Source organism: Salmo salar, chromosome ssa09 (genome assembly GCF_905237065.1).
Source record: "Salmo salar chromosome ssa09, Ssal_v3.1, whole genome shotgun sequence".
Taxonomy (NCBI): Eukaryota; Metazoa; Chordata; class Actinopteri; order Salmoniformes; family Salmonidae; genus Salmo; species Salmo salar.
The window spans coordinates 77,569,442-77,596,755 of NC_059450.1; the positions used below are offsets into that span (position 1 = coordinate 77,569,442).

Here is a 27,314-nt window from a genome sequence, read left to right on the forward strand (position 1 = left end):
ACCCCATGTTGCCTTTACCCATGTAGCCTTTACCCCATGTTGCCTTTACCCCATGTTGCCTTTACCCCATGTTGCCTTTACCCCATGTTGCCTTTACCCCATGTTGCCTTTACCCCATGTTGCCTTTACCCCATGTAGCCTTTACCCATGTTGTAAGAGCATGTCCTTTACCCAATGGTGTGAGAGCATGTCCTTTACCCCATATTGGGAGAGCATGGCCTTTACCCCATGTTGTCTTTACCACATGTTGGGAGAGCATGGCCTTTACCCCATGTTGTCTTTACCACATGTTGTGAGAGCTTGGCCTTTACCCCATGTTGTCTTTACCACATGTTGGGAGAGCATGGCCTTTACCCCATGTTGTCTTTACCACATGTTGTGAGAGCTTGGCCTTTACCCCATGTTGTCTTTACCACATGTTGGGAGAGCATGGCCTTTACCCCATGTTGTGAGAGTATGGCCTTCAGCCCATGTTGTGAGAGCTTGGCCTTTACCCCATGTTGCCTTGAACCCATTGTGTGAGAGCATGGCCTTTATATACTGATGTAATTGTATTTATTGATTATGTTGTCTCTCTCTTTTCTGTCAGGCACCTAGAGGACAACCAGATCACCGTGATCGAGAGGGGGGCGTTCCAGGACCTCAAACAGCTGGAGAGACTGTAAGTATCCCTAGCTGACCTACCTCCCTACCCAGCAGTCACTGCAGTAGACTGTCACGCTCGTGACACTTTTCACCCCTCACTGTTTGTGTTTGGGTATTTGTTTGTGTGTGTGTGTGTGTGTGTGTGTGTGTGTGTGTGTGTGTGTGTGTGTGTGTGTGTGTGTGTGTGTGTGTGTGTGTCTGTGTGTGTGTGTGTGTGTCTGTGTGTGTGTGTGTGTGTGTGTGTGTGTGTGTGTGTGTGTGTGTGTGTGCGTACGCGCGTGCGTGCATTTTTCATCATGTTTCTTGTTCCACAAAGTCATAAAATCAGATTTTAAAACCTTAACCCTAACCACACTACTAACTCTAATGCCTAACCCTAACTTAACTTTAAATGAAGACCAAAAATAACAAAATAACCATCTCTTTAAGGATTCACATGTGAGGCCATGTGCTAAACAGAGTAAGTAGTTTAGTAAACATCTAAAGATTTCAAGACTAAAAGTGTTAAAAGTAGGAGCCTACAATAAGGAAAAACTCCATGTAAAAATACACCTTATCTAGTCCTTGACCTATATCCTATTGTGACTTCGGTGCAGGTCATGTTGTTCTTCACATTGCCGTCTCTGGTAAATACACACTATATCTATTAAAATCTATGTTTATTTGTCACATGACAGGATGAAGAAGGTGTAAACGCTACAGTGAAATGGTTACTTGCATAGTAGCAATATCAAAAACTGAAAGTGTCAAGATCTAATATTTATAAAATATATTTTATGACGCTTACCTGACACACTTGTCTAAATTGATGGGTCATGTGAAGGAAATGCTATAACCCCCACCCAGCCACAACTAGCTAAGATGATGGCTCACTATTGTCTAGACATCTACACATGCTCATGAAATACAATAGATGGCAGTAAACACCCCCAGATACACCTGGCTAACTTGATGGGTCGTGTAATCATCTGGCGAAGTGGAATCTTTTGTTTAGACATGTAGCTAGCTAGCTAAACAATGAACCGGCATAATCTCAACTCATACTAATAACAATACAAACATTGTCGTAGCTGTAGTATCACTAGACGGCTTCCACCCGGTTACATAACCCAGCACCTTAGAGGCTACTGCCCCATATACTTACACTTCAAATCACTGGCCACTTTAATAATGGAACACCAGTCACTTTAATAATGTTTGCATATTTTTGCTTTACTCATCTCATATGTATATACTGTATTCTATTTTACTGTATTTTAGTCTATGCCTCTCCGACATTGCTCATCCTAATATTTATATATATTTATATATTTTACTTTTAGGTTGTGTGTATTCTGTGTATTGTTGTGAATTGTTAGATATTACTGCACTGTTGGAGCTAGAAACACAAGCATTTCGCTTCACCCGCAATAACATCTGCTAAACATGTATATGTGACAAAGACAATTTGATTTGATTTGATGAATCTGCAGGTAGCTAAAGAGCTAACCAACTAGGTTCAATGTTAGCTAGCTAGCTATAACTAGCAATGCAAATTTATTTCGGATTCGAATAATATTACTATATAGATCATACACGTAACGTTAGCTAGCGAGCCAGCAAGCTACAGTAACGTTCACTAGCTAGCTAACACTACACTTAACTTGCAATGAAAATGACTTTCTGGCAAACTATAATATCTGAAAATGTTGCTAGACTATTACCCAAATACATGTATGAACACTTCACGACAGACTGGAAGCATTTCACTCTGTTTTGTTTGTAGCAACATCTTCTTTGGCCAGCGTTGTGTCAAGCCACTCCGGTTCACAGTGACCGTGACGTGTGCAGAAAGTAGCCCATCACTTTTTTCAACTGATTTGTCGATAGCGGCTGCTAAATTTAGGGGATCAATGTTGTTGAGAAAAGTTGCCAAACAAAAACGGTTTGGTGGAAAGGACAATAAACACATTCTGAGCAGTTCACGTTATAGACAGAAGCATGCAAACTCATTTACCGGCATGTCCTGCCCATCCATTTTCTCAGCCAATCATAGCTAGTGGGAAGGTTCTAAACTTTTTCCGTGGCTAAACCAACTAGGCTCGTAATTGAACAATTGTATTCATATTTACGGATGGAATACAATATTGCTATTAAAGTACATGAAAGTTCACATGTTCTAGAAGGCATTTCTGCCAAAAAAGAAAGAAAAAACAGAAAGAAAGAAATATATTGTAATGCCTCTCCTGTGAAGTAGAGATGTGCGACATATGCCTCGCATCCTAAAATTAGTCATATATGTGCACTTGGAAGCACTCAAAAAAGCCCTATTTATGTAAGGATGATCACGTTTACATTGACATTAAAGTCACCTGCTCCTTGACAAAGGTGAACCATCACTGATTGTAAATGTCAACACACTGACGTGAAACTAGACACTTGGTTTACTTACCTCATCTGTGTCACTGTGTTTCTTCTGGTCAGGAAGTAGTTGGCGAGTCCACAAACTGGTAAGAGAACCAAACCCATCCATGCCAGGCTTGCCAGCCAGGTTTATGGTTAGTAGTGTGGTGTAACATGACAGGGTTGACACACTGACAGAGATCATAGATAGGGCCATGAGAACATCTGTCTCCAGTCATGTCATCTCTCTGGGGGAAATGTCTGGCAGTAAGAGGTGAGGGAGTTCAACTGAAGAATCAGTCAGTACAGCATGTAGCAAAACAGATCTGATTTACTTTGATTAGATAAGTCCCAACTGTTAAGTGGTACTTCAGTTTTATTGGAGATTCCAAGCTAGACAACGTAGGTGACAGTTGATCTGCTCTCTAATGCTGTGTTTCTCATTGAGGTCACATCAAAGGTGGAGGCCTTAGCTTTGAGCTATTGTGATTTGTGGCGTAACAGCGTGGAAGTTCGATATGCTAGCTGGCTCGGTATTAGGTTAGTCTCGAGTCTCTCTCTCTCCATGCGGTGGTGTAGGCCAGGGATGGATGAGAACAGAACAGAGGGAGACAGAGGGAGTGTGATCCGGCTCTGAGGGCGTGTTAAATGACATTCTGAGTCCTCCTCCACATACCTCAGCTCTGCCCTGTGACCCCTTGTGCCCTCCCGTCTCAGAGAAAGGCTTTGGTGCCATGATAAAATCTATTCTCCCAACCCCCCCATGTTAGCCTGTGGAGCCTCCTCACAGTGTTAATGTCCTTTAAAGACTTCAGATACCTTCAGAGCTTGGTAACTTCTTATGCCCATCTTCAAGGGACATCACCCGCTTTCCCATAAGCCTTAGCCCAACTGTGAACTCTTGACCCCCAGAGGATGTCTTCCTGTATTGCGACCAGGGTTAGCCCACTTCAGAGGTTCTAATCTGAGTGATTGATTTGAGCGTCTGGGTGTTACGTTTTCTCCTGCCTTCTCATCAATCTCTGTTCCCAGTGGTGCTTGATGTTGCTCTGTTTCTGTTTCAGCCCTCAAATGTCCACTATGTCTGTCTCTCTGTGTCTCTCTCATTACACCACACACAAACACAGACCAAACTCTATTAATTTGACATAGAGTGCCTCATCAAACAGCGGTTGTTTTGACCACACTGATGTTCTCACCGTTCTCTTGCTCTCTCTTTCACTCTCTCTCTCTCTCTCTCTCTCTCTCTCTCTCTCTCTCTCTCTCTCTCTCTCTCTCTCTCTCTCTCTCTCTCTCTCTCTCTCTCTCTCTCTCTCTCTCTCTCTCTCTCTCTCTCTCTCATACAGGCGTCTGAACCGGAACAAGCTGCAGGTTCTCCCAGAGCTGCTGTTCCAGTCCACCCCCAAGCTGGGCCGTCTGTAAGTCATAACGCTACTTTTCTTTGATGTCCAATCGCTGGAAAACTTCACAGTCAATTTCCCCACTGTTTAAATTTCAATCATTGTCCTGGAAGGGGGTTTGCTGCTCAAATATTAAGCTTCCCATACATTTGAAAGAGGAGATGAGGTACGAGGTCACTGTGTTATTATTGTTCAACCCCCCCGGATATTGGGCTTTTATTTGGGTTGTAGTTGTAAGACATAAGGTGACACAGCCTCGCTCTGTACTCCTACCCATGAGGTGAAGGTGTGCTAGGGGGAATGTTTTCCTTGGACCGGAGGGGGACATTGCAGAATTTTAATTCCTGAATATTCATTTCGCAGAGTCCTTTGAATGTGTGGCCAGGTGACACCGCAGCTGTTAGCCTTGCTGTCAGAATACTAGAGCTAGTCCTCTTGAGAAACACTCTCGCTCAGGTTGACCCTGGGTGAAACAGGTTTGCCCTGGGTGAAACAGGATGGCCCTGAGTGAAACAGGTTGGCCCTGGGGGAAACAGGTTGGCCCAGGGTGGAAAAGACCGACCGGCCCTGAACTTTACTAGAGTTTACTCTGGGGCTCTCTGAACATGTGAAGAAATATGGAGCAGCATTGGGGTTTAAACTTCTCTATTAACTGAGGACAGTGTTGGGGTTTAAACTTCTCTATTAACTGAGGAGCAGTGTTGGGGTTTAAACTTCTCTATTAACTCAGGTTTAGTGGGTTGTTTTGTTCTCTGCGAAATGTTTCCATTATGCAAAAAGAGATTTGAAGTGCCACATAACAACCGAATCCCTTTTGAAATGTACTTGTTCCCTTTATTGTTTTGGAGATTATTCCAGATATGAATTCATGATCTCTTTGCTCTCCCTCTGCGGCTTCATTTTGTTGTGATGGTTTGATCCGTATTTCACGACAGCAGTCATGGCTCTGTTTAAATAAATTAGACTCTCTTTACATCAACTGCGGCTAATTATTAGCAGATTGTATTTCTCCTCTGGGCTATCAATGCTGTCTAAGAAACACTTGTTGAGAATTACAGTTTAATTTCCTCTCCTCCCTATGCTGCTCCACCTTAAAAGCATAACTGGCAATTCATTTGTGACGTTTATAAGTCATTCTTTACAATCCCAGACAGTTTCTATGGAGTGGAAAGAATGGACAAAGTCCAAAGCAAATACTGTAAATCTCTCTGTTCTTATCTTTTTACCATCAGAAAATCTGAAGTTTTCCCCCAAAGTTCTTTTGAGGGTTTTATCCGGTGAAGTTTTGCTGTCTAAACTAGTCTGTAATGAAGGCTCCCCAAATCTGGTTGGCGAGAGAGGTGGTTTATGAGCGGGTTCATAACCTCTCCCTGTCATACTGGTTTATTCTCTGTGATGTTAGTGTGATATGAATTGCCTAACCCCTAACCCTGGTATAAAAAACCCCTGCTCGGACCGGCCAGACCCGGGCAGCTGTAGAAAGCATACTCAGCTCATCACATTCCGACAGGGTTATTCGATGTGAGTCCGGCCCTCGTCCCTCTCCCTTCGCGCTGACCAGCATTTCCAGACACATTTAGCTGCTTTGGGTCGATTCAGATTAAGGTAACGGCTGCGTTCATTAACTTAGCTGGAGAAGAAGGAGTTAAGACAGGCGGACAGGGGAGTGGAAGTGAAGAGAAAAGAAAGATGGTATGTCCTGTCAGTCCGGTGAACTCTGATGCGAATGTGCCATCATGCAAACACATGCATAATAGATGAGTTGAGAGATAGTGGTGGCGGAACAGACCATCATGGGTGATGAAGCCACTGGGCTGCTGGCTGGGGCGTTGGTGGTCAGCGCTCCCTGTGCAGGTCCGCTCTGCCTGGAAGGAATGCGGTTAGAGTTACAGGGCTGAGACTGCAGCTCCTCTCTGCAGAGCACGGTCTGTCTGTGGGAGCTGTGGTCTCTCTCTCTCTCTCTCTCTTTCTTTCATTCTTTCTTTCTTTCTTTCTCTCTCTTTCTTTTTCTTTCTCTCTTTCTCTCGCTCTCTCTCTGCATCGTATCTCTATCCTCCTCCTCCTCTTCACTGACAGCCGCTCTTCATCCTGATGGCTAATGGAAAGTAAATTAAGAATTAGAGGGATGCCATGAAGATGCCTGCTCCTATTTATTAATGGTGACTGGGAGTGGGCCCCCCATATTAACTCCACTTCCTCCTGGCCGGTCGCTGCGCGGTGCTGGGCCGCACTGTAGCGTTTGAATGCAGGATATTTCAGTCAGCGATACCCATGGGACTCAACCACCCCCTGCCATTATACCCTGCTCAGGTTGCATGTGATTGGTGCGTATGGGTGGGTATGCACGATGTTGTCTCCCCCTGTACTCCCCTCTCTGGTCAATTGAGAGTCCGGTCTTTAATCTTGGTGACCAATTATCCGTTTCTGAGTTGAGAGCAGTTAGCTGGTCTGAATGCTACGGCCAGTAGTGTAGTGTGGTAATGTAGAGAGCAGTTAGCTGGCCTGAATACTACGGCCAGTAGTGTAGTGTGGTAATGTAGAGAGCAGTTAGCTGGTCTGAATGCTACGGCCAGTAGTGTAGTGTGGTAATGTAGAGAGCAGTTAGCTGGCCTGAATACTACGGCCAGTAGTGTAGTGTGGTAATGTAGAGAGCAGTTAGCTGGTCTGAATGCTACGGCCAGTAGTGTAGTGTGGTAATGTAGAGAGCAGTTAGCTGGTCTGAATACTACGGCCAGTAGTGTAGTGTGGTAATGTAGAGAGCAGTTAGCTGGCCTGAATACTACGGCCAGTAGCGTAGTGTGGTAATGTAGAGAGCAGTTAGCTGGTCTGAATACTACGGCCAGTAGCGTAGTGTGGTAATGTAGAGAGCAGTTAGCTGGTCTGAATACTACGGCCAGTAGCGTAGTGTGGTAATGTAGAGAGCAGTTAGCTGGTCTGAATGCTACGGCCAGTAGTGTAGTGTGGTAATGTAGAGAGCAGTTAGCTGGTCTGAATACTACAGCCAGTAGTGTAGTGTGGTGGTGGTATTGTAAGTTTCAATACTCAGTAATCTGATGCTAGAGGCTGGGAACGGGCCAGCTACACCCCCACCCCCTCCCAAACACCACTATCGTCTGCCCAAAGTTGGTTTCTGTGTCAGGAATCGTTCCGTGTTTTCCCATCACTCCATGGTTTCCCATCACTCAGTTTTTTCCATCACTCCCTGTTTTTTCCATCACTCCGTTGTTTTCCCATCACTCCGTGTTTTCCCATCACTCAGTTGTTTTCCCATCACTCAGTGTTTTCCCATCACTCAGTTTTTCCCATCACTCCGTGTTTTCCCATCACTCCGTGTTTTCCCATTACTCAGTTGTTTCCCATCACTCCGTGTTTTCCCATCACTCAGTTTTCCCATCACTCAGTGTTTTCCCATCACTCAGTTTTTCCCATCACTCCGTGTTTTCCCATCACTCATTGTTGTCCCATCACTCCGTGTTTTCCCATCACTCCGTGTTTTCCCATCACTCAGTGTTTTCCCATCACTCCGTGTTTTTCCATCACTCCGTGTTTTCCCATCACTCCTTGTTGTCCCATCACTCTGTGTTTTCCCATTACTCAGTTTTTCCCATCACTCCGTGTTTTCCTATCACTCCGTGTTTTCCCATCACTCCGTGTTTTTTCCATCACTACGTGTTTTCCCATCACTCCTTGCTTTCCCATCACTCCGTGTTTTCCCATCACTCCGTGTTTGTCCCATCACTCTGTGTTTTTCCATTACTCAGTTTTTCCCATCACTCCTTGTTTTCCCATCACTCTGTGTTTTCCCATCACTCCGTTTTTTCCATCACTACGTGTTTTCCCATCACTCCTTGTTTTCCCATCACTCCGTGTTTTCCCATCACTCCGTGTTTTCCCATCACTCCGTGTTTTTTCCATCACTCCGTGTTTTCCCATCACTCCTTGTTGTCCCATCACTCTGTGTTTTCCCATCACTCCGTGTTTTCCCATCACTCCGTGTTTTCCCATCACTCCTTGTTTTTCCATCACTCCGTGTTTTCCCATCACTCCTTGTTGTCCCATCACTCAGTTTTTCCCATCACTCCGTGTTTTCCCATCACTCCGTGTTTTTTCCATCACTCCGTGTTTTCCCATCACTCCTTGTTGTCCCATCACTCAGTTTTTCCCATCACTCCGTGTTTTCCCATCACTCCGTGTTTTTTCCATCACTCCGTGTTTTCCCATCACTCCTTGTTGTCCCATCACTCTGTGTTTTCCCATCACTCAGTTTTTCCCATCACTCTGTGTTTTCCCATCACTCAGTTTTTCCCATCACTCCGTGTTTTCCCATCACTCCGTGTTTTTTCCATCACTCCGTGTTTTCCCATCACTCCTTGTTGTCCCATCACTCAGTTTTTCCCATCACTCCGTGTTTCCCATCACTCTGTGTTTTTTCCATCACTCCGTGTTGTCCCATCACTCTGTGTTTTCCCATCACTCAGTTTTTCCCATCACTCCGTGTTTTCCCATCACTCCTTGTTGTCCCATCACTCCGTGTTTTCCCATCACTCCTTGTTGTCCCATCACTCTGTGTTTTCCCATCACTCAGTTTTTCCCATCACTCTGTGTTTTCCCATTACTCAGTTTTTCCCATCACTCCATGTTTTCCCATCACTCAGTTTTTCACATCACTCTGTGTTTTCCCATCACTCCTTGTTTTCCCATCACTCTGTGTTTTCCCATTACTCAGTTTTTCCCATCACTCCGTGTTTTCCCATTACTCAGTTTTTCCCATCACTCCGTGTTTTCCCATCACTCAGTTTTTCACATCACTCTGTGTTTTCCCATCACTCCTTGTTTTCCCATCACTCTGTGTTTTCCCATTACTCAGTTTTTCCCATCACTCCGTGTTTTCCCATCACTCTGTTTTTTACATCACTCTGTGTTTTCCCATCACTCCGTTTTTTACATCACTCCGTGTTTTCCCATCACTCCGTTTTTTACATCACTCCATGTTTTCCAATCACTCCGGCTCCAGCTCCGGTTAGTTTGGTATTCACGGCACTTCATATTTGCGAGAATCAAATAACTTACCGACATTTGGCTTCTCACGCCTGGTCCGCCTCCCTGTTTGATCCTGATGGACGAGGAGTGATTTAGCTAACACACGGAGGCACCAGGTGGAGCTTTTTCATAGTCCTCTCCTCTGTGTTAAAGCATGGTGCTTTAAACCAAACCCTGCAGAACACACAGACGTTTAGTACCGTGTAGCACCGCGCCAAGCTTCGTATCAGTGTTTCTCTATAAAGCTGCTAAGCTGGCGAACAGGTTGTGTGGCTGTGTACTGCCTGACCACAATGCTCCTTCTGCCTGCGATAGCTGCCTAATAATTCAATTTTTCCCAAACACATAAACCATGGAGTCCTGTCATGCAGCTCCGCCAGTAGGCCCTTGTTTTTACAGAGAAACAAAGCTCTCCCAGAATGCAAGCCAAATGTCTTCCAAAATAGGGCTGCACTCAGACAGTTTCTAGAGGCCAGACAGCTTTGTGATTTACTAAAAATACATATTTATATAAATACAAGCTACAAATACATATTTAGATAAATACAAGCTACAAAGACTTTGGAGCTCTGCTGCTGAGCGAATGACAACCGGCCGAGGCACAGCCTGTTGGTAGATACTGAACTCTTTTTATTTATTTTTGTCAATGATATTGTTTTATTTTTGTGTTTTCCACAATGAGTTAGTTAGTATGCAGAGAGGGAAGTGTAAAAGTGTTCTGAGTGGAAGCTGTCGGCTAGGTGGGAGGTCCCACAAGACAAGATCCAACAGTGAAACTTAAAATAGCCAATTAAGCTCCAACAGGAGATCTGTTAATTAGTACACTCCTCTTTCTACAGTATCTCTCTCTCTTTTTCTTTCTCTCTATCTCTGCCCCCCTGTTGTTTCTAGTCATTGCTAGCAGTAGTTAACCCTGTCAAGTATCTGGAAATTCGAAGGCCAATCTACATGTAGGCAGATCTAACACAGATCCCACCGGAGGATGCTGCTGCTCACATGGCCGCTTTGGTTTCTGCTGACAGAAGGAATGAACAAATAAATAAAACAGTTTATACTTGGCAATGTGAAATCTGGCATCCCACAGCGTTGTTCCACCTTAGCATTTATCCCTGCAAGGAGCAGAGAAAGGAATGTTTGCTGGGGAGAGCTTTGTGATGTGAGTACTGTGGAGCTAGTTTGGCTTCGGCAGCCAACATGTCTCAAAGTTACCAGCAGCAACACCTTACCATTCTAAAGTTACCAGCAGCAACATCTTACCATTCTAAAGTTACCAGCAGCAACATCTTATCATTCTAAAGTTACCAGCAGCAACATCTTACCATTCTAAAGTTACCAGCAGCAACACCTTACCACTCTAAAGTTACCAACAGCAACACCTTACCATTCTAAAGTTACCAGCAGCAACACCTTACCATTCTAAAATTACCAGCCGCAACACCTTACCATTCTAAAGTTACCAGCAGCAACACCTTACCACTCTAAAGTTACCAGCAGCAACACCATACCATTCTAAAGTTACCAGCAGCAACATCTTACCACTCTAAAGTTACCAGCAGCAACACCTTACCATTCTAAAGTTACCAGCAGCAACACCTTACCATTCTAAAGTTACCAGCAGCAACATCTTACCATTCTAAAGTTACCAGCAGCAACACCTTACCATTCTAAAGTTACCAGCAGCAACACCTTACCATTCTAAAGTTACCAGCAGCAACACCTTACCATTCTAAAGTTACCAACAGCAACACCTTAACATTCTAGAATTACCAGCCGCAACACCTTACCATTCAAAAGTTACCAGCAGCAACACCTTACCATTCTAAAGTTACCAGCAGCAACACCTTACCATTCTAAAGTTACCAGCAGCAACACCTTACCACTCTAAAGTTAAAAGCTAGAGGGTGAGAGGCTATGAAATGTGGTGTGTACTGAAATAGCAAAGATACATGTGTTAGCAATTGAATGTCCAAATAAAAGTAAGAAAACATGTAAGAGGTAGCTTTTCAACTGTATATTTTGATACTGTTAATACCTTGTTCTGACCCATTTGCATTTGTATTTGTATTTATTATGGATCCCCATTAGTTCATGCCAAGGCAGCACCAACTCTTCCTCGAGTCCAGCAATTTCAAAAATATTACAATACATTCACAACAGATTTCACAACACACTAAGTATGTGCCCTCAGGCCCCTACTCCACTACCGCAATCTACAACACAAAATCCATGTGTACGTGTGTGTATAGTGCGTGTGTTATCATGTGTGTGTATGCATGTGTCTGTGCCTATGTTTGTGTTGCTTCACAGTCCCCACTGTTCCATAAGGTGTATTTTTATCCGTCTTTGTGGCATGTCTTGTGGGTGTCCGAGCTGTGTGCCTGGGTGTCCGAGCTGTGTGCCAGTAGTTTAGACAGACAGCTCGGTGCATTCAACATGTCAATACTCATAAATACAAGTAGTGATGAAGTCAATCTCTCCTCCACTTTGAGCCAGGAGAGATTGACATCTTAGCTCTCTGTGTGCATCCAAGGGCCAACCGTGCTACCCTGTTCTGAACCAATTGCAGTTTTCCATCTTTGTGGCACCTGAGCACACAACTGAACATTAGTCCAGGTGCGACAAAACTTGGGTAGAGCAATGTTTTATTATGGACAGACTTCTCCCCATCTTGGCTACTGTTGTATCAATATGGTTTAACCATAACAGTTTACAGTCCAGGGTTACTCCAAGCAGTTTAGTCTCCTCAACTTGATACATTTCCACACTATTTATTACAAGATTTAGTTGAGGTTAAGGGTTTAGTGAATGATTTGTCCCAAATACAAACCTTTTTGTTTTTGAAATATTTAGGACTAACTTATTTCTTGCCACCCATTCTGAAACTAACTGCAGCTCTTTGTTAAGTGTTGCAGTCATTTCAGTTGCTGTAGTAGCTGCCGTGTATAGTGTTGAGTCATCTGCATTTATAGACACACTGGCTTTACTCAAAGCAGACTATGATCAATAATGTCGAAAGCCGCACTGAAGTCTAACAAAACAGCTCCCACAATCTGCATTTAGTGGGATACAGGCTATGGATGAGCTTGGTTAGCAGCCAACAGCACTCACACAATGTTTGTTTAATCACAATTAAGATTCACATTTGAGGCGTAATCAAAAACAGACATGTCTTTGGAAACTTGGACCGGGAAAAATCGAGCTATCCTCGAAGTCGTGAGCAGAAGAGAAAGGACCTTTTTGTTGACTGCTTTTCTTACTGAGGAAAATAATCAGTTTTGAATTTTACCAACAGTTTTCTTGAGGGGACTTTTAACATGGCTGCTAGGGTCTGGGTTTTAAGCACACAATGGTTATGTTTCCTCATAAAATATTAAAGACATTGAAAAGATTGAGATATACAAAGTCATTCATATTTTACATCTACTGAATATATACCGAACAAAAATATGAACGCCACATGTCGGTCACATGTTTCATGAGCTGAAATAAAAGATCCCAAAAATGTTCCATATGCATAAAAAGCTTATTCCTCTTGAATTTTGTTTACATCTCTGTTAGTGAGCATTTTTCCTTTGCCAAGATAATCCATCCACCTGACAGGTGTGGCATATCAAGAAGCTGATTAAACAGCATGATCATTACACAGGTGCACCTTGTGCTGGGGACAATAAATGTCCACTCTAAAATGTGCCACTGTTAGCACTGAAGACAGGAAGCATTCCAGCCGGGGTCACTGTTAGTACTGCAGACAGGAAGCATGCCAGCCGGGGTCACTGTTAGTACTGCAGATAGGAAGCATGCCAGCCGGGGTCACTGTTAGTACTGCAGATAGGAAACATGCCAGCCGGGGTCACTGTTAGTACTGCAGATAGGAAGCATGCCAGCCGGGGTCACTGTTAGTACTGCAGACAGGAAGCATGCCAGCCGGGGTCACTGTTAGTACTGCAGACAGGAAGCATGCCAGCCGGGGTCACTGTTAGTACTGCAGATAGGAAGCATGCCAGCTGGGGTCACTGTTAGTACTGCAGATAGGGTACACGCTGCTGGTGGAAACTTTACTGCAGGAGCTGGCCTCTGTCACACACACAACCATTCTGAGGCAGAGAAAAGGCTGTAATGTCTGGTGCTTAGGCCCCATTAAGGGATGGGCCACACCGTCACCGAAACTACTCAGACGCCGCCATGCTGGACAGATTGTTTTTCTTACAGTAAAAATACAGTCAGAAGAGCTGACTCAACTGTATTATCATCAAGTTCAAACTCATTGATTTGATCCAATGGTGCTGATGCCACTTAAATGGGGATCACCAGGCTGTCAGTGGGTCTACCCAGTCTACATACCCAGTGAGAGGGTATGTAGACAGCACTCTTGGTCTGACCCCTCCCCCCCCCCACACACACACACACACACACACACACACACACACACACACACACACACACACACACACACACACACACACAGAAACAATATCTGTCTGACTGCCTGTCTGTCGGGCCCAGGGATAGAGGGGAAGAGGCCTAATGCCCACGTTGATTGAGGGTGCCTGTAATTTTGGAAATAGTTTGGGGCCATTATGCACCAGAGAGTTTAACACAGGTGGTTCCCATGACAACCAGCAGATAAAATAATTTAATTTAAATGGTCTGAACAGCTTGCACAAGTTTCAAAAGGGCATAACGAATGTAATACCAACTCCCACTCCCTTTCCTTCCTCTTTCTCACTCTTTCTCTCTTTCTTTCTCTCTAGCTCTCTTTCTCTCTCTCGCTCTCTCTTTCCCATTCTCTCTGTGTCAGTCTCACTTTCTCTGTTCGCATATCTTATTTCCATGTATGGCAGGTGAACCGCAGTACCTAGTGTAAACTCTGTTTTGTTGTCTGTCTGTCTGTGACTGTCTGTAGTCTGTAGCCACTGAGCAGAGGCTATATCAGAATCTCACTGAGCATCCTCTTGAGAGAGACAGCCACATGAATAGTGACACCGGATGTAAACATGCTTCCGGTAAATACAGTGTGCATTTAAGCCATTTAAAAACGTAGAGATATTTCTATACTTGTATTTACTCAAGCCGTTGAGGAAGTAGGATGTGGCGGGCATGTAACATGAGACATTAAAACATCCTTCAGCACGTCGCTTGGTACCCCTGGACACTTTGAAAGGCATTATGGGGGATTGTGTATGTTAAAATATGAAAGTCATATACAAGGCCTTTAGCTTTGCTTAGGCTGAGAATTCTTCCAATGCTCCGTGTTGCTAGACCTCCCTCATCAACTCTGACCTTGCTGACAGAAGGTGGGTTTGTTTTTGTAAGTGCGAACTTAACACAGAGCTGAGCTTCAGAATGTACTTTTTCCTTATGCAATGTGCATCTAGGCACAGGGGAGAGAAAACAAACACTGACATATTAAACCACCGGCAACATCCTGCCTGCCTCTCCTGGACTGTGTCTTCTCCCCGATCCTATCTGCTCTCGGAGTGAGGCGATGCCCTTCACACAAGGTTGATAAAGAATTCCGACAAGCCAGCACATTTGCCTCGGGGTGCAATGTTTACCGGAACATCCAAATTTGCATTGGACAAACATGCCTGTCGGTTTTGTCAACCTCTTGGTACATGCATCATCACTCACCCAGACAGAAGTGTTTACTGTCAGCCGCTTGCTACATTTTAACCATCATCCCTTCGCCATCCTCCGCTGCCTGCTTGTGACAGGAGGCTTGTTGTCAGACTGGGAATCACTCTGGTGACAGGAGGCTTGTTGTCAGACTGGGAATCACTCTGGTGACAGGAGGCTTGTGGTCAGACTGGGAATCACTCTAGCCTTGAGACATCTTCACCGTTTGGGTTGGTTTTGTACTGCCTGGTTAGGTCGCAAAAGTTGTGCAGTGGTCACCAGTCACCCGTCACCAGTCACCACAGCAAAGAGGTGATGATGATAGTCCAGTGAGTCAGGGACCATAGTGATCAGGGTGTGTCCGAAATGCCCCTCTATTCCCTATGGGGCCTGCTCAGAATTAGTGCACTGCATAGGAAATAGGGTGCCATTTGGGATGCTCACCAGGTCACCTCAGAGGGGACGAGCGGTGGAACTCTCATTAAAGAGAACTTGGTTTATTGGAATGAGACGGCATGCAGAGAAGGGTGCTACGGTCACTTTAACGAGAGAGCAGCAAGCCTCAGTGGGCTCAGCTCATTCACACTGACTCCACAGTACCCTTCTTTATTACTGTGGACAATTGTCATCTAGCTAATTACAGCTGCCTTTTATGATGTAAAGTGATGAGTGTCCACAGCATTAGTCACTGTCTCCTTCGAACAACAATGGGATGCTGGTGGAACTCATAGAGTTACTCAGAGAGAGAGAGTAGGTTTATCTTGTGTTGTGTTGCATGAGAGTGTCTTTGAACAGCTAGTGGTTCTAGTCCGTGTTATGCATTAATTGCAAATGTCGTGTCCTCCATGTTGTGAGTTGTTGTTTGGCTAAACTCAACAACCAGGCGGTGAATTCTTATGCACCAAAGGGATATGGCTGTCTGCTTGCAGAATATGCATGGCTCTTCTTTTCTATAGAAACAACCTACATGTGGACTGTGGCAGTTGAAATACGTGTTTAGGGGAAACAGTTGCAATATGTTATTACTCTTTAGCTTTATAGCAGTACAAATACTCTTTAGCTTTATAGCAGTACAAATACTCTTTAGCTTTATAGCAGTACAAATACTCTTTAGCTTTATAGGAGCCAGCACAGTTGGATCATGGTTTCACTACCTTCCATTTAATGTTTCCCTCTACTTTTCTATTGGTGAAGTATGTAAAATCAGCAATCTAGTCTGGGCTCTGCTGTCAATCTGTTTCTCAGCCGATGACCCTGAGCAGACTGCAGATGGATTTCGAGACCAAGGGAAAACTAAAGGAGCACTTGGTTGGTGGACAGATGAGTGAGTGGTCTTCACACTGTAGCTTCCTCTCTTTCCTTCTCTCTCCCTCCTTTCTCCTCTTTTCTTCCTGTTTTCAGTTTCAAGTTTTAATGTCACATGCACCAGTACAGTGAAATGCCTTTCTTGCCAGCTCTAAACTCAACAATGCAGTAATCAATAACAATGTAATACTAGAAATAACAAGGTAGAACAGAAACACATGAGAAATAAAAATAAGAAATAAGAAGAATATGAGAAAGTAAGAAGCTATATACAGGGTCAGTTCCAGTACCATATTTCCATATGCAGGAATATTGGAAATTCCCCTCCTCCCCCTCAGAACCAGCAGCCTACAGTAATGATGTGCAAACCACAAGTGGTGACAGACAGACAGAGATGGACTGACAAAAAAAAAGAAAAAAGCAGACAGTCGGTCCCACAAACACACAGTAGTTTATTATAACACAGGTCACATAAACTGCCCACTTTTGTTTCCTAGAGGAAAAACACTGTTAGATATTAGCGCTGGGAGGAAAACACTGCTAGATATTAGCGCTGGGAGGAAAAACACTGCCAGATATTAGCGCTGGGAGGAAAACACTGCCAGATATTAGCGCTGGGAGGAAAAACACTGCCAGATATTAGCACTGTGTCACGCCCTGACCTGAGAGAGCCTTTTTTATGTCTCTATTTAGGTTTGGTCAGATTTGGGTGAGCATTCTATGTCCTTTTTTCTATGCTTTGTATTTCTTTGTTTTGGCCTGGTATGGCTCTCAATCGTTGTCGCTGATTGGGAGTCATACTTAGGTAGCCTGTTTTCCTTTGGGTTTTGTGGGTGGTTGTATTCTGTTTTGTGTTCTTTACCTGACAGAACTGTTAGTGTCGTTTTCGTAATTGTATACGTGGTTCATTTTGTTTCACCTTCTTCAATATTAAAAAAGAAGATGAGTATACACTTCCCTGTTGCGTCTTGGTCCTCCACACACGACACCCATTACACACTGGGAGGAAAACACTGCCAGATATTAGCGCTGGGAGGAAAAACACTGCCAGATATTAGCGCTGGGAGGAAAACACTGCCAGATATTAGCGCTGGGAGGAAAACACTGCTAGATATTAGTGCTGGGAGGAAAAACACTGCTAGATATTAGCGCTGGGAGGAAAAACACTGCTAGATATTAGCGCTGGGAGGAAAACACTGCTAGATATTAGCGCTGGGAGGAAAAACACTGCTAGATATTAGCGCTGGGAGGAAAACACTGCTAGATATTAGCGCTGGGAGGAAAACACTGCTAGATATTAGTGCTGGGAGGAAAACACTGCTAGATATTAGCGCTGGGAGGAAAAACACTGCTAGATATTAGCGCTGGGAGGAAAAACACTGCTAGATATTAGTGCTGGGAGGAAAAACACTGCTAGATATTAGCGCTGGGAGGAAAAACACTGCTCGATATTTGCGCTGGGAGGAAAACACTGCTAGATATTAGCGCTGGTAGGAAAACACTGCTAGATATTAGCGCTGGGAGGAAAACACTGCTAAATATTAGCCCTGGGAGGAAATCACTGCTAGATATTAGCGCTGGGAAGAAAACACTGCTAGATATTAGCGCTGGGAGGAAAAACACTGCTAGATATTAGCGCTGGGAGGAAAACACCGCTAGATATTAGCCCTGGGAGGAAAATACTGCCAGATATTAGCGCTGGGAGGAAAACACTGCTAGATATTAGCGCTGGGAGGAAAAACAATGATAGATATTAGCGCTGGGAGGAAAAACACTGCCAGATATTAGCACTGGGAGGAAAACACTGCCAGATATTAGTGCTGGGAGGAAAAACACTGCTAGATTTTTTGCGCTGGGAGGAAAAACACTGCCAGATATTAGCGCTGGGAGGAAAACACTGCCAGATATTAGCACTGGGAGGAAAACACTGCCAGATATTAGCGCTGGGAGGAAAAACACTACTAGATTTTTTTGCGCTGGGAGGAAAAACACTGCCAGATATTAGCGCTGGGAGGAAAACACTGCCAGATATTAGCACTGGGAGGAAAACACTGCCAGGTATTAGCCCTGGGAGGAAAAACACTGCCAGATATTAGCACTGGGAGGAAAAACACTGCCAGATATTAGCGTTGGGAGGAAAAACACTGCTAGATTTTAGCGCTGGGAGGAAAACACTGCTAGATATTAGCGCTGGGAGGAAAACACTGCTAGATATTAGCGCTGGGAGGAAAACACTGCCAGATATTAGCGCTGTGAGGAAAACACTGCCAGATATTAGCGCTGGGAGGAAAACACTGCTTGATATTAGCGGTGGGAACAGTTATCACCAGAAGCTTAGAGTAACAACACAGACAGGGAACACTATGAAGGGAAGGAGAAGAAACTGGTCAGTGCGTCAAGTGGCTAATCCTAACTGGCTGGCTTTTCATGTGGTTTGGTTTGTTGCGAAGCGAAGTATGAGGTCATTCGGCTGATTCAAATGACCATCCCTGTTCTCTTCTTTCAGGGTCAGAAAAAGAAAGACATTATATTTCTAGCATAATGGCATTTTTTTAAGAGGAACACATTGAGCATGATTCAGAGAGAGGGGAAGGGAAGAGAATTGAAAACACAACAACACATTTCCATGTGATGCCTCATGCCAGCGCCACGTCCACTACAGTACCATGTCTTACTCATAGAGAGACAGAGCCTCATGTTGGATCGCTGCATGGAGCTAATGAGAAAAACACCCTGCTAGGTTGCAGAAAGGTCTCCTCTGTAGCCGCTGACTCCAGGAACATGGCGGGGGGCATCTGCTGCTACAACAACCCTATTGGAAGGTCATCCTCTGTCTCTGCTCTGTGCTCAGCTTAGTGTCCTGTCCTCCTACTTCATATGTCACTGCAGGGACCAGGTTTATTCTGTTTTTCCATCATCCATCTGTATTATAGTGGATGTCTTTATTTACTGGGGTCTGTTAATCACAAAGCCAAATAGTGAAGTGAAGTGGAAAGTGTCTCCGGTTCTGTCCTGAATGGCACCCTGTTTCCTGTATAGTGAACTACCTATGGGCCTAGTCAAAAGTAGTGCACTATATAGGAAATGGGGTGCTATTTGGGACACTCTGTCCTCGTTCTCCCAATGCGCCTGAGACAGCGCTGGTAATCTTACAAATAAAACCCCAAAGAAAATAGGGCTTCAAGCTGTATTTAACCCCGCTCTTAGCTGTGGTGGGGAACTATCTCACTGTTAGATAGCTACTGACCACCGAGCAGAGGGATGCATGCCTGGGCCTCTCTTTGAAGCTGCGTCCCAAATCGGACCCTTTCCTATATAGTTCACTACTTTTGATAAGAGCGCTATGAGCTCTCCCTATTGGTCCTGGTCAAACGTAGTGCACTACAAAAGGAATAGGGTGCCATTTGGAGCGCGGTCTGTGTGTTTGGGAGGGGTAATTGGAAGAGACTTAGGGCGGGTGGGAGGAGACGGACCGTGACATGACACTGCCTGCCACACAAAGTGAGAGACGGCCAGACTGAAACTGTACCCCAGGGTAGGCTAGCATCTACAGTATATCCCTTCCTCTCACACTGAGATCTTACAATTGGAGAGAGAAAGAGACAGAAAGTGATCAAAATAGATATCACACGGTGACAGAGAAAAGAGAGAGAAAGCGAGACACACAGAGACACAGAGACAGAGGGAGGGAGAGACAGACTGACTGACCCGTACCAAAAGTGGGTCAGTCAGCTAACTGCATACCTCCCTGCTCTCCTCTCCTCTCCGTCCTCCATCTCTGTGTCCTCCCTCTCTCCGTCCTCCCTCTGTCTGTCCTCCCTCTCTCCGTCCTCCCTCTCTCTGTCCTCCCTCTGTCCGTCCTTCGTCTCTCTGTCCTCCCTCTCTCCGTCCTCCCTCTCACCATCCTCCTTCTCTCCTTCTTCCCTCTCTCTGTCCTCCCTGTGTCTGGATTGTATTGGGTGCTGCCTGTTGTCCAGTAGCTGTTGGGTGAGGGGAGCAAGTGTATGTTTCCCCTGACCCTGCCATCACACGTCGCTTCACATCGTGGCCTAAATGTGTATAACGTGGGGCAAATCGGAGGGTTAATCTGTCTGTGTTTTTCTTTGGCTGTAATCCCGGAGGTGTTAGCCAGAGATGTATTTGACATGTGTGCTGCACTGGACCTGCTGTAGTCCGGGGAAACATGCACTACTCAGTCTTCCCAGACTCTTTTCTCAATGGGCTCTAGCATATTTAGCATTTCTCCCATTTTGTCAAGGGGTGCATCAGCTCTGAGTCACATCCAGGAACATGTGAAGTTGATTAGGTTCCCTTTGTAGCACTATTAAACCTGCTAAACATCAGTCTACAGGCATCTGCTGCTCATGTGGGCATACTGTTTTATGAAAGGTGTCAGGGCACTGTCATGGGGGCTGGTGTGTTTGTGTTGTGTGTGTGTTTGTATGTGTTCACACGTGTGTGTGTGTAGACAGGACCTAGTATGTCCTAGCAAGAGAGTTAATCCCAAGCAGGAGAGTTGATCCCTATAGCAGGAGAGCTGATTCCTAGCAGGAGAGCTGATTCCTAGCAGGAGAGCTGATCCCTAGCAGGAGAGCTGATTCCTAGCTGGAGAGCGGATCCCTAGCAGGAGAGCTGATCCCTAGCAGGAGAGATGATTCATAGCAGGAGAGCTGATTCCTAGCAGGAGAGTTGATCCCTGGCAGGAGAGCTGATCCCTAGCAGGAGAGTTGATCCCTAGCTGGAGAGTTGATCCCTAGCAGGAGAGCTGATCCCTAGCAGGAGAGCTGATCCCTAGCAGGAGAGTTGATCCCTAGCAGGAGAGTTGATCCCTAGCAGGAGAGCTGATTCCTAGCAGGAGAGCTGATTCCTAGCAGGAGAGCTGATCCCTAGCAGGAGAGCTGATTCCTAGCTGGAGAGCTGATCCCTAGCAGGAGAGCTGATCCCTAGCAGGAGAGATGATTCCTAGCAGGAGAGCTGATTCCTAGCAGGAGAGTTGATCCCTAGCAGGAGAGCTGATCCCTAGCAGGAGAGTTGATCCCTAGCTGGAGAGTTGATCCCTAGCAGGAGAGTTGATCCCTATAGCAGGAGAGCTGATCCCTAGCAGGAGAGCTGATTCCTAGCAAGAGAGTTGATCCCTAGCAGGAGAGCTGATCCCTAGCAGGAGAGCTGATTCCTAGCAGGAGAGCTGATTCCTAGCAGGAGAGCTGATTCCTAGCAGGAGAATTGATCCCTAGCAGGAGAGCTGATTCCTAGCAGGAGAGTTGATCCCTAGCAGGAGAGCTGATTCCTAGCAGGAGAATTGATCCCTAGCAGGAGAGCTGATTCCTAGCAGGAGAGCTGATCCCTAGCAGGAGAGCTGATCCCTAGCAGGAGAGCTGATTCCTAGCAAGAGAGTTGATCCCTAGCAGGAGAGTTGATTCCTAGCAGGAGAGCTGATCCCTAGCAGGAGAGCTGATTCCTAGCAGGAGAGCTGATCCCTAGCAGGAGAGCTGATCCCTAGCAGGAGAGTTGATCCCTAGCAGGAGAGCTGATCCCTAGCAGGAGAGCTGATTCCTAGCAGGAGAGATGATTCCTAGCAGGAGAGCTGATTCCTAGCAAGAGAGTTGATCCCTAGCAGGAGAGTTGATTCCTAGCAGGAGAGTTGATCCCTAGCAGGAGAGTTGATCCCTAGCAGGAGAGTTGATCCCTAGCAGGAGAGTTGATCCCTAGCAGGAGAGCTGATTCCTAGCAGGAGAGATGATTCCTAGCAGAAGAGCTGATTCCTAGCAGGAGAGTTGATCCCTAGCAGGAGAGTTGATCCCTAGCAGGAGAGCTGATCCCTAGCAGGAGAGCTGATCCCTAGCAAGAGAGTTGATCCCTAGCAGGAGAGTTGATTCCAAGCAGGAGAGTTGATCCCTAGCAGGAGAGTTGATCCCTAGCAGGAGAGTTGATCCCTAGCAGGAGAGTTGATCCCTAGCAGGAGAGTTGATCCCTATCAGGAGAGCTGATTCCTAGCAGGAGAGCTGATCCCTAGCAGGAGAGTTGATCCCTAGCAGGAGAGTTGATCCCTAGCAGGAGAGCTGATCAAATCAAATCAAATGTATTTATATAGCCCTTCTTACATCATCTGATGTCACAAAGTGCTGTACAGAAACCCAGCCTAAAACCCAAAACAGCAAGCAATGCAGCAATACAGTACATGATCCATGTGTCTTTAAAGGTGTGTGATGGTAAGACATGGCTGTGCTACGGGCGCTGATAGTCAGCACTCACCCAACAACCACTAAAGTATTTTCTCGTCATCTGCCCACCCCGATGGGGCCGCATGCTGCTTATCTCAGCACCGGCCCGGGCCCAGGAGGCTTTGACACTTCCTGTAGCGGCTACCCAATTAACCCTTTACGTTCCAGGCCATCTAGTCGACTGGGTGCTTTTCCTGTGAGAGACCTGGAATGGATGCTTGATTGCAGCCACCAGTAACCACCGGGACCCCATTGATGGATGTGCTTCCATGCTTGGTCCACTACTAGACAGGCCAGATTGATTACCCCTCCCTTCATGTGACAGACTGGAGTTATGGCTTTGGTATAGGCTAGCAGTCAGAGTGGACTGGTCTGGTAGACATGGTGGTTTAACGATGTGTCGAGAGAGAGAGAGAGAGGCTGACAGCGCTGTGGAAAACAGCGATTTTCTGGTCTTTCTCTGTCTAAATCTAGCTAGACTAGAGGAAGCTGTAATCCAGGATTATTTAATCTCTGCTATTTTCTGCATGGATTCCCGTGGGATCCGGAGGCCGCTAGTCTTGGCATGGACCAGCCTTCCCAAACACAGACGGGGAGACCCATCCATCCCTCCATTCCTGCCTCTCTCCTTGCGCTTGTGCCAGTCACATTAATCCATCTTCACCCCGGGAGGTCTCGATCCAACATTGTGCACAGAGAGACGGGAAACAGGCTGTGTGTGTGGAGAGAAGATCTGAGAAGGCGGGAGAGGAATGCAGTTCAATCTCTGACGTCACAGCATGTGCTGGCGACACAAAGGAAAGATAGAGAGGCAGATGAGAGAGCGAGAGAAAGAGAGAAGAGAGGCGTGAGATGTCCTCTGTTGACTCAGAGCTAGAAACCTCATAGGGCTGATGCTAGGCTTAGTGCAAATAAACAAGTCAAATTACATGGTGTAAAGCCTTAGATTTTGAACATAGCTGAGCAAAATGCTTTCTGATTCTAATTATGACTTTCATTAACGCTCCAGATTCCTGGAAGAGCCAGCAATGACTTGAGACCGACCCACCAGAGCAGGGGCGAAAATCTGATATCAACTTTGGAGGGGACAATTACATTACATTTTCTCAAGAGCAATTCCTGAGGGGGACACCAAAAGTAGTGCTGTAACACATAGCCTACGTTTAATATGGTAAATGTATATTGAGGAACCAAAGAAATAAGGTGTTTGCCGTACTCCTAACTACCGATACCCAAAACTACACAACTAATCACAACAGCAATACCATTGCCTTTAACAAATCTTAGTTCAGTCACCAGTTTAAGTTGAGAGTGGGGGTATCCATGGCATTTTCCAATTATGTTCCTATTTTACAAGTAAAAAAAATTGAGAACCTTTCATAATGTTGCCAAACAAAGACTCAACAAACTTACCTGACACTCCCTGTCTCTGCCAGTCTGTCCCTGCATATCTGTCCCCAACTCTGCTGTCTGTGTGCCATCTGTTGCCTGCTCTGCCTAATGACATCATTGTGAAACATTTCCATTAGAATTTCATTTCTTTCTTATGAACATTTTATCAACTAGTCTTTGAGATATTAGGCTACTAGGGTTCTTACTTTGCGTTTTGGTGTACTGAAAAATACTCTGATGTGCGTCTTTTTTCTGCCATTTTTCTACCTGGTTGGCTACACACAGTGTGTAGGTTATTTACAGTAGGAGATGGGCTTCTATCATCTTATCTTCTATCATTCTATATGAGCTTCGATCTAAAAGGTAGCTAGCAAATGTGAAACGGATTGCAGTGACAAGAGTTGACAGCTGTATGAGTTCACCATTTACACAACATATGCTGCAACCTTTTGTAATTTTAATCGTTTGTTTCATATTGGCTGGCTTCTAACAATAGCTGAATTTGCAAAGCTAGCGAGCACCAATTCAGTGGTGTTTGCTATAATCTTTGCTACCCGGGTTAAATAAAGGTGAAATAAAATATATAAATAAAAGTTCCCTTGTGACAATTTAGCTTTTGCAACGAGACCATTAAATATATTTAAAACAATGGTAGAGGAGAGTGTAGTTCTGTTCAGTTTATCGCTAACGTTATCACAGGGACTTTGAAGCACTAACTTACATGCATGCTGATCTTGGAATAAATTGACGATAGCAAAGATTCCATCTTTGACGACGCCACATAAATGGAATAGGTACTAGCTAGCTTAATAGTTAATATTTGCGCGCTAGCTCTGCAAATTCAGGTAGTGTGTGTGCGCGATTGACTGGATTAACCTCACGTCAGTTACGTGCATTGAGTGCCTTTCAGACAGTAGATACGACCTCTACGTTACCTAGCAAGCTAAGGAACTGGCAGTGGATCAAACCATTGTGAGGCAAAGGGTGGGGGGGTCGCAATCTTTTGAAACTTAAAAACGAGCTATTAAGTGTCTATAATCAGCACAATTGCTTTCATTGCGTATTATTAATATTATTTAAATTACATAGTTATGTTTCAGTGATATATTGGGGGGGACAAATCATATTTTTCCCAGGATGGGGGGGTCGTGTCCCCCCTGTCCCCCCCGGGATTTCCGCCCCTGCACCAGAGGGCCCCAAGCAGCTTTGAGTCTGCGGCCAAGTGTGTCTGGCGTAGGAAGAAGACTCAGTCTGTGTTCAAATGGCGCCCTATTCCCTTTATAATGCACTACTTTTTACCAGGGCCTGCAGTGCTCTAGTCAAAAGTAGTGTACCAAATAGGGAATAGGTTGCTGTTTACGACACCCTCAGTCTGTCCTCTGAGACCAGACTATATTTAAAGGTCCACCAGAATTTCACAAAACATCCCTTCAGTCCTCTGAAGTCCCACAAAGTGTCAGATACCAATTTAGATGGCCGTTGTACATGATTTAACAGTCATCATCGTTCCAATCCAATCATCCCAAAGGAATGTGGCTAACATGGTTTGTTCCAGTTTTATTTCTAGATCAAATACAGCTCTTTCATAATGAGGGACAAAGCTCTTCAGTCTGAAAGTGACATGTGGCCCAGGAGTCAGTGAGAGTAAACAATCAACAGTCGTAAATCACACAGTTCTCTTCTCTGGCTCTCTAAATGTGTCAAAGTGAAGGGTTGTGCAAACCCCATCGCCTCAGGCCTCCTCAGGCCCGTCCATGCTCTGCAAACACTGCTGCCAAGGTCAACCTGTGAGAACGTCCTATCCTCCGAGGTCACTGAAGAAGCCGAGATTGAGAACTGTCGTCTTGCTTTACGATCACTTATCATTATTTGCTGCAGCATTCCAGAGGCAGAAGAATAGGCTCGTAAAAGTGTTTTTGTGTTTATTACGGAGATTATTTGTTTGGTTTTTCGTCGCTGCGAGGGGGCTCCCTTGAAAGAGCTTTTACAGGCTTCCCATTCAACCGTCCAGGCTTTCTTCTCCCCATGCTGCAGTGTCTCCCACTGGCCAGCTAGCTATAGTGTCTCCCACTGGCAAGCTAGCTGTAGTGTCTCCCACTGGCCAGCTAGCTGTAGTGTCTCCCACTGGCCAGCTAGCTGTAGTGTCTCACACTGGCCAGCTAGATGTAGTGTCTCCCACTGGCCAGCTAGCTGTAGTGTCTCCCACTGGCCAGCTAGCTGTAGTGTCTCCCACTGACCAGCTAGCTGTAGTGTCTCCCACTGGCCAGCTAGCTGTAGTGTCTCCCACTGGCCAGCTAGCTGTAGTGTCTCCCACTGGCCAGCTAGCTGTAGTGTCTCCCACTGGCCAGCTAGCTGTAGTGTCTCCCACTGGCCAGCTAGCTGTAGTGTCTCACACTGGCCAGACAGCTGTTGTGTCTCCCACTGGCCAGCTAGCTATAGTGTCTCACACTGGCCAGACAGCTGTAGTGTCTCACACTGGCCAGACAGCTGTTGTGTCTCACACTGGCCAGACAGCTGTAGTGTCTCCCACTGGCAAGCTAGCTGTAGTGTCTCACACTGGCCAGACAGCTGTAGTGTCTCACACTGGCCAGACAGCTGTAGTGTCTCACACTGGCCAGACAGCTGTAGTGTCTCACACTGGCCAGACAGCTGTAGTGTCTCACACTGGCCAGACAGCTGTTGTGTCTCCCACTGGCCAGCTAGCTATAGTGTCTCACACTGGCCAGACAGCTGTAGTGTCTCCCACTGGCAAGCTAGCTGTAGTGTCTCACACTGGACAGACAGCTGTAGTGTCTCACACTGGCCAGACAGCTGTAGTGTCTCACACTGGCCAGACAGCTGTAGTGTCTCACACTGGCCAGACAGCTGTAGTGTCTCACACTGGCCAGACAGCTCTAGTGTCTCCCACTGGCTAGACAGCTGTAGTGTCTCACACTGGCCAGACAGCTGTAGTGTCTCACACTGGCCAGACAGCTGTAGTGTCTCACACTGGCCAGACAGCTGTAGTGTCTCCCACTGGCCAGACAGCTGTAGTGAAAGCATCAGTCCATTAACTGACAGTTGAGATTGGAGGAGGTAAAGTGAACCACTAGAACACAACAGGGTTTCATTTGTTTGGTTTACTCACGGGTCACTGGGTCATTTGTTTGGTTTACTCACGGATCACTGGGTCATTTGTTTGGTTTCACAGGTCACTGGGTCATTTGTTTGGTTTACTCACGGGTCACTGGGTCATTTGTTTGGTTTACTCATGGGTCACTGGGTCATTTGGTTGGTTTACTCACGGGTCACTGGGTCATTTGGTTGGTTTACT

General features: G+C 45.5%; 1 protein-coding gene across 3 annotated transcripts in view; it reads left to right on the forward strand.

The window, feature by feature from the left end:
• LOC106611956 (slit homolog 3 protein) overlaps positions 1–27,314 on the forward strand; it is a 458,837-nt gene that overhangs the window by 15,269 nt on the left and 416,254 nt on the right. For all 3 annotated transcript variants that reach the window (XM_045724040.1, XM_045724037.1, XM_045724038.1), the window contains 2 exons: positions 590–661; positions 4,374–4,445. In XM_045724040.1, coding sequence (XP_045579996.1) covers positions 590–661; positions 4,374–4,445 — 144 coding nt within the window. The remainder of the gene's footprint in view (positions 1–589; positions 662–4,373; positions 4,446–27,314) is intronic.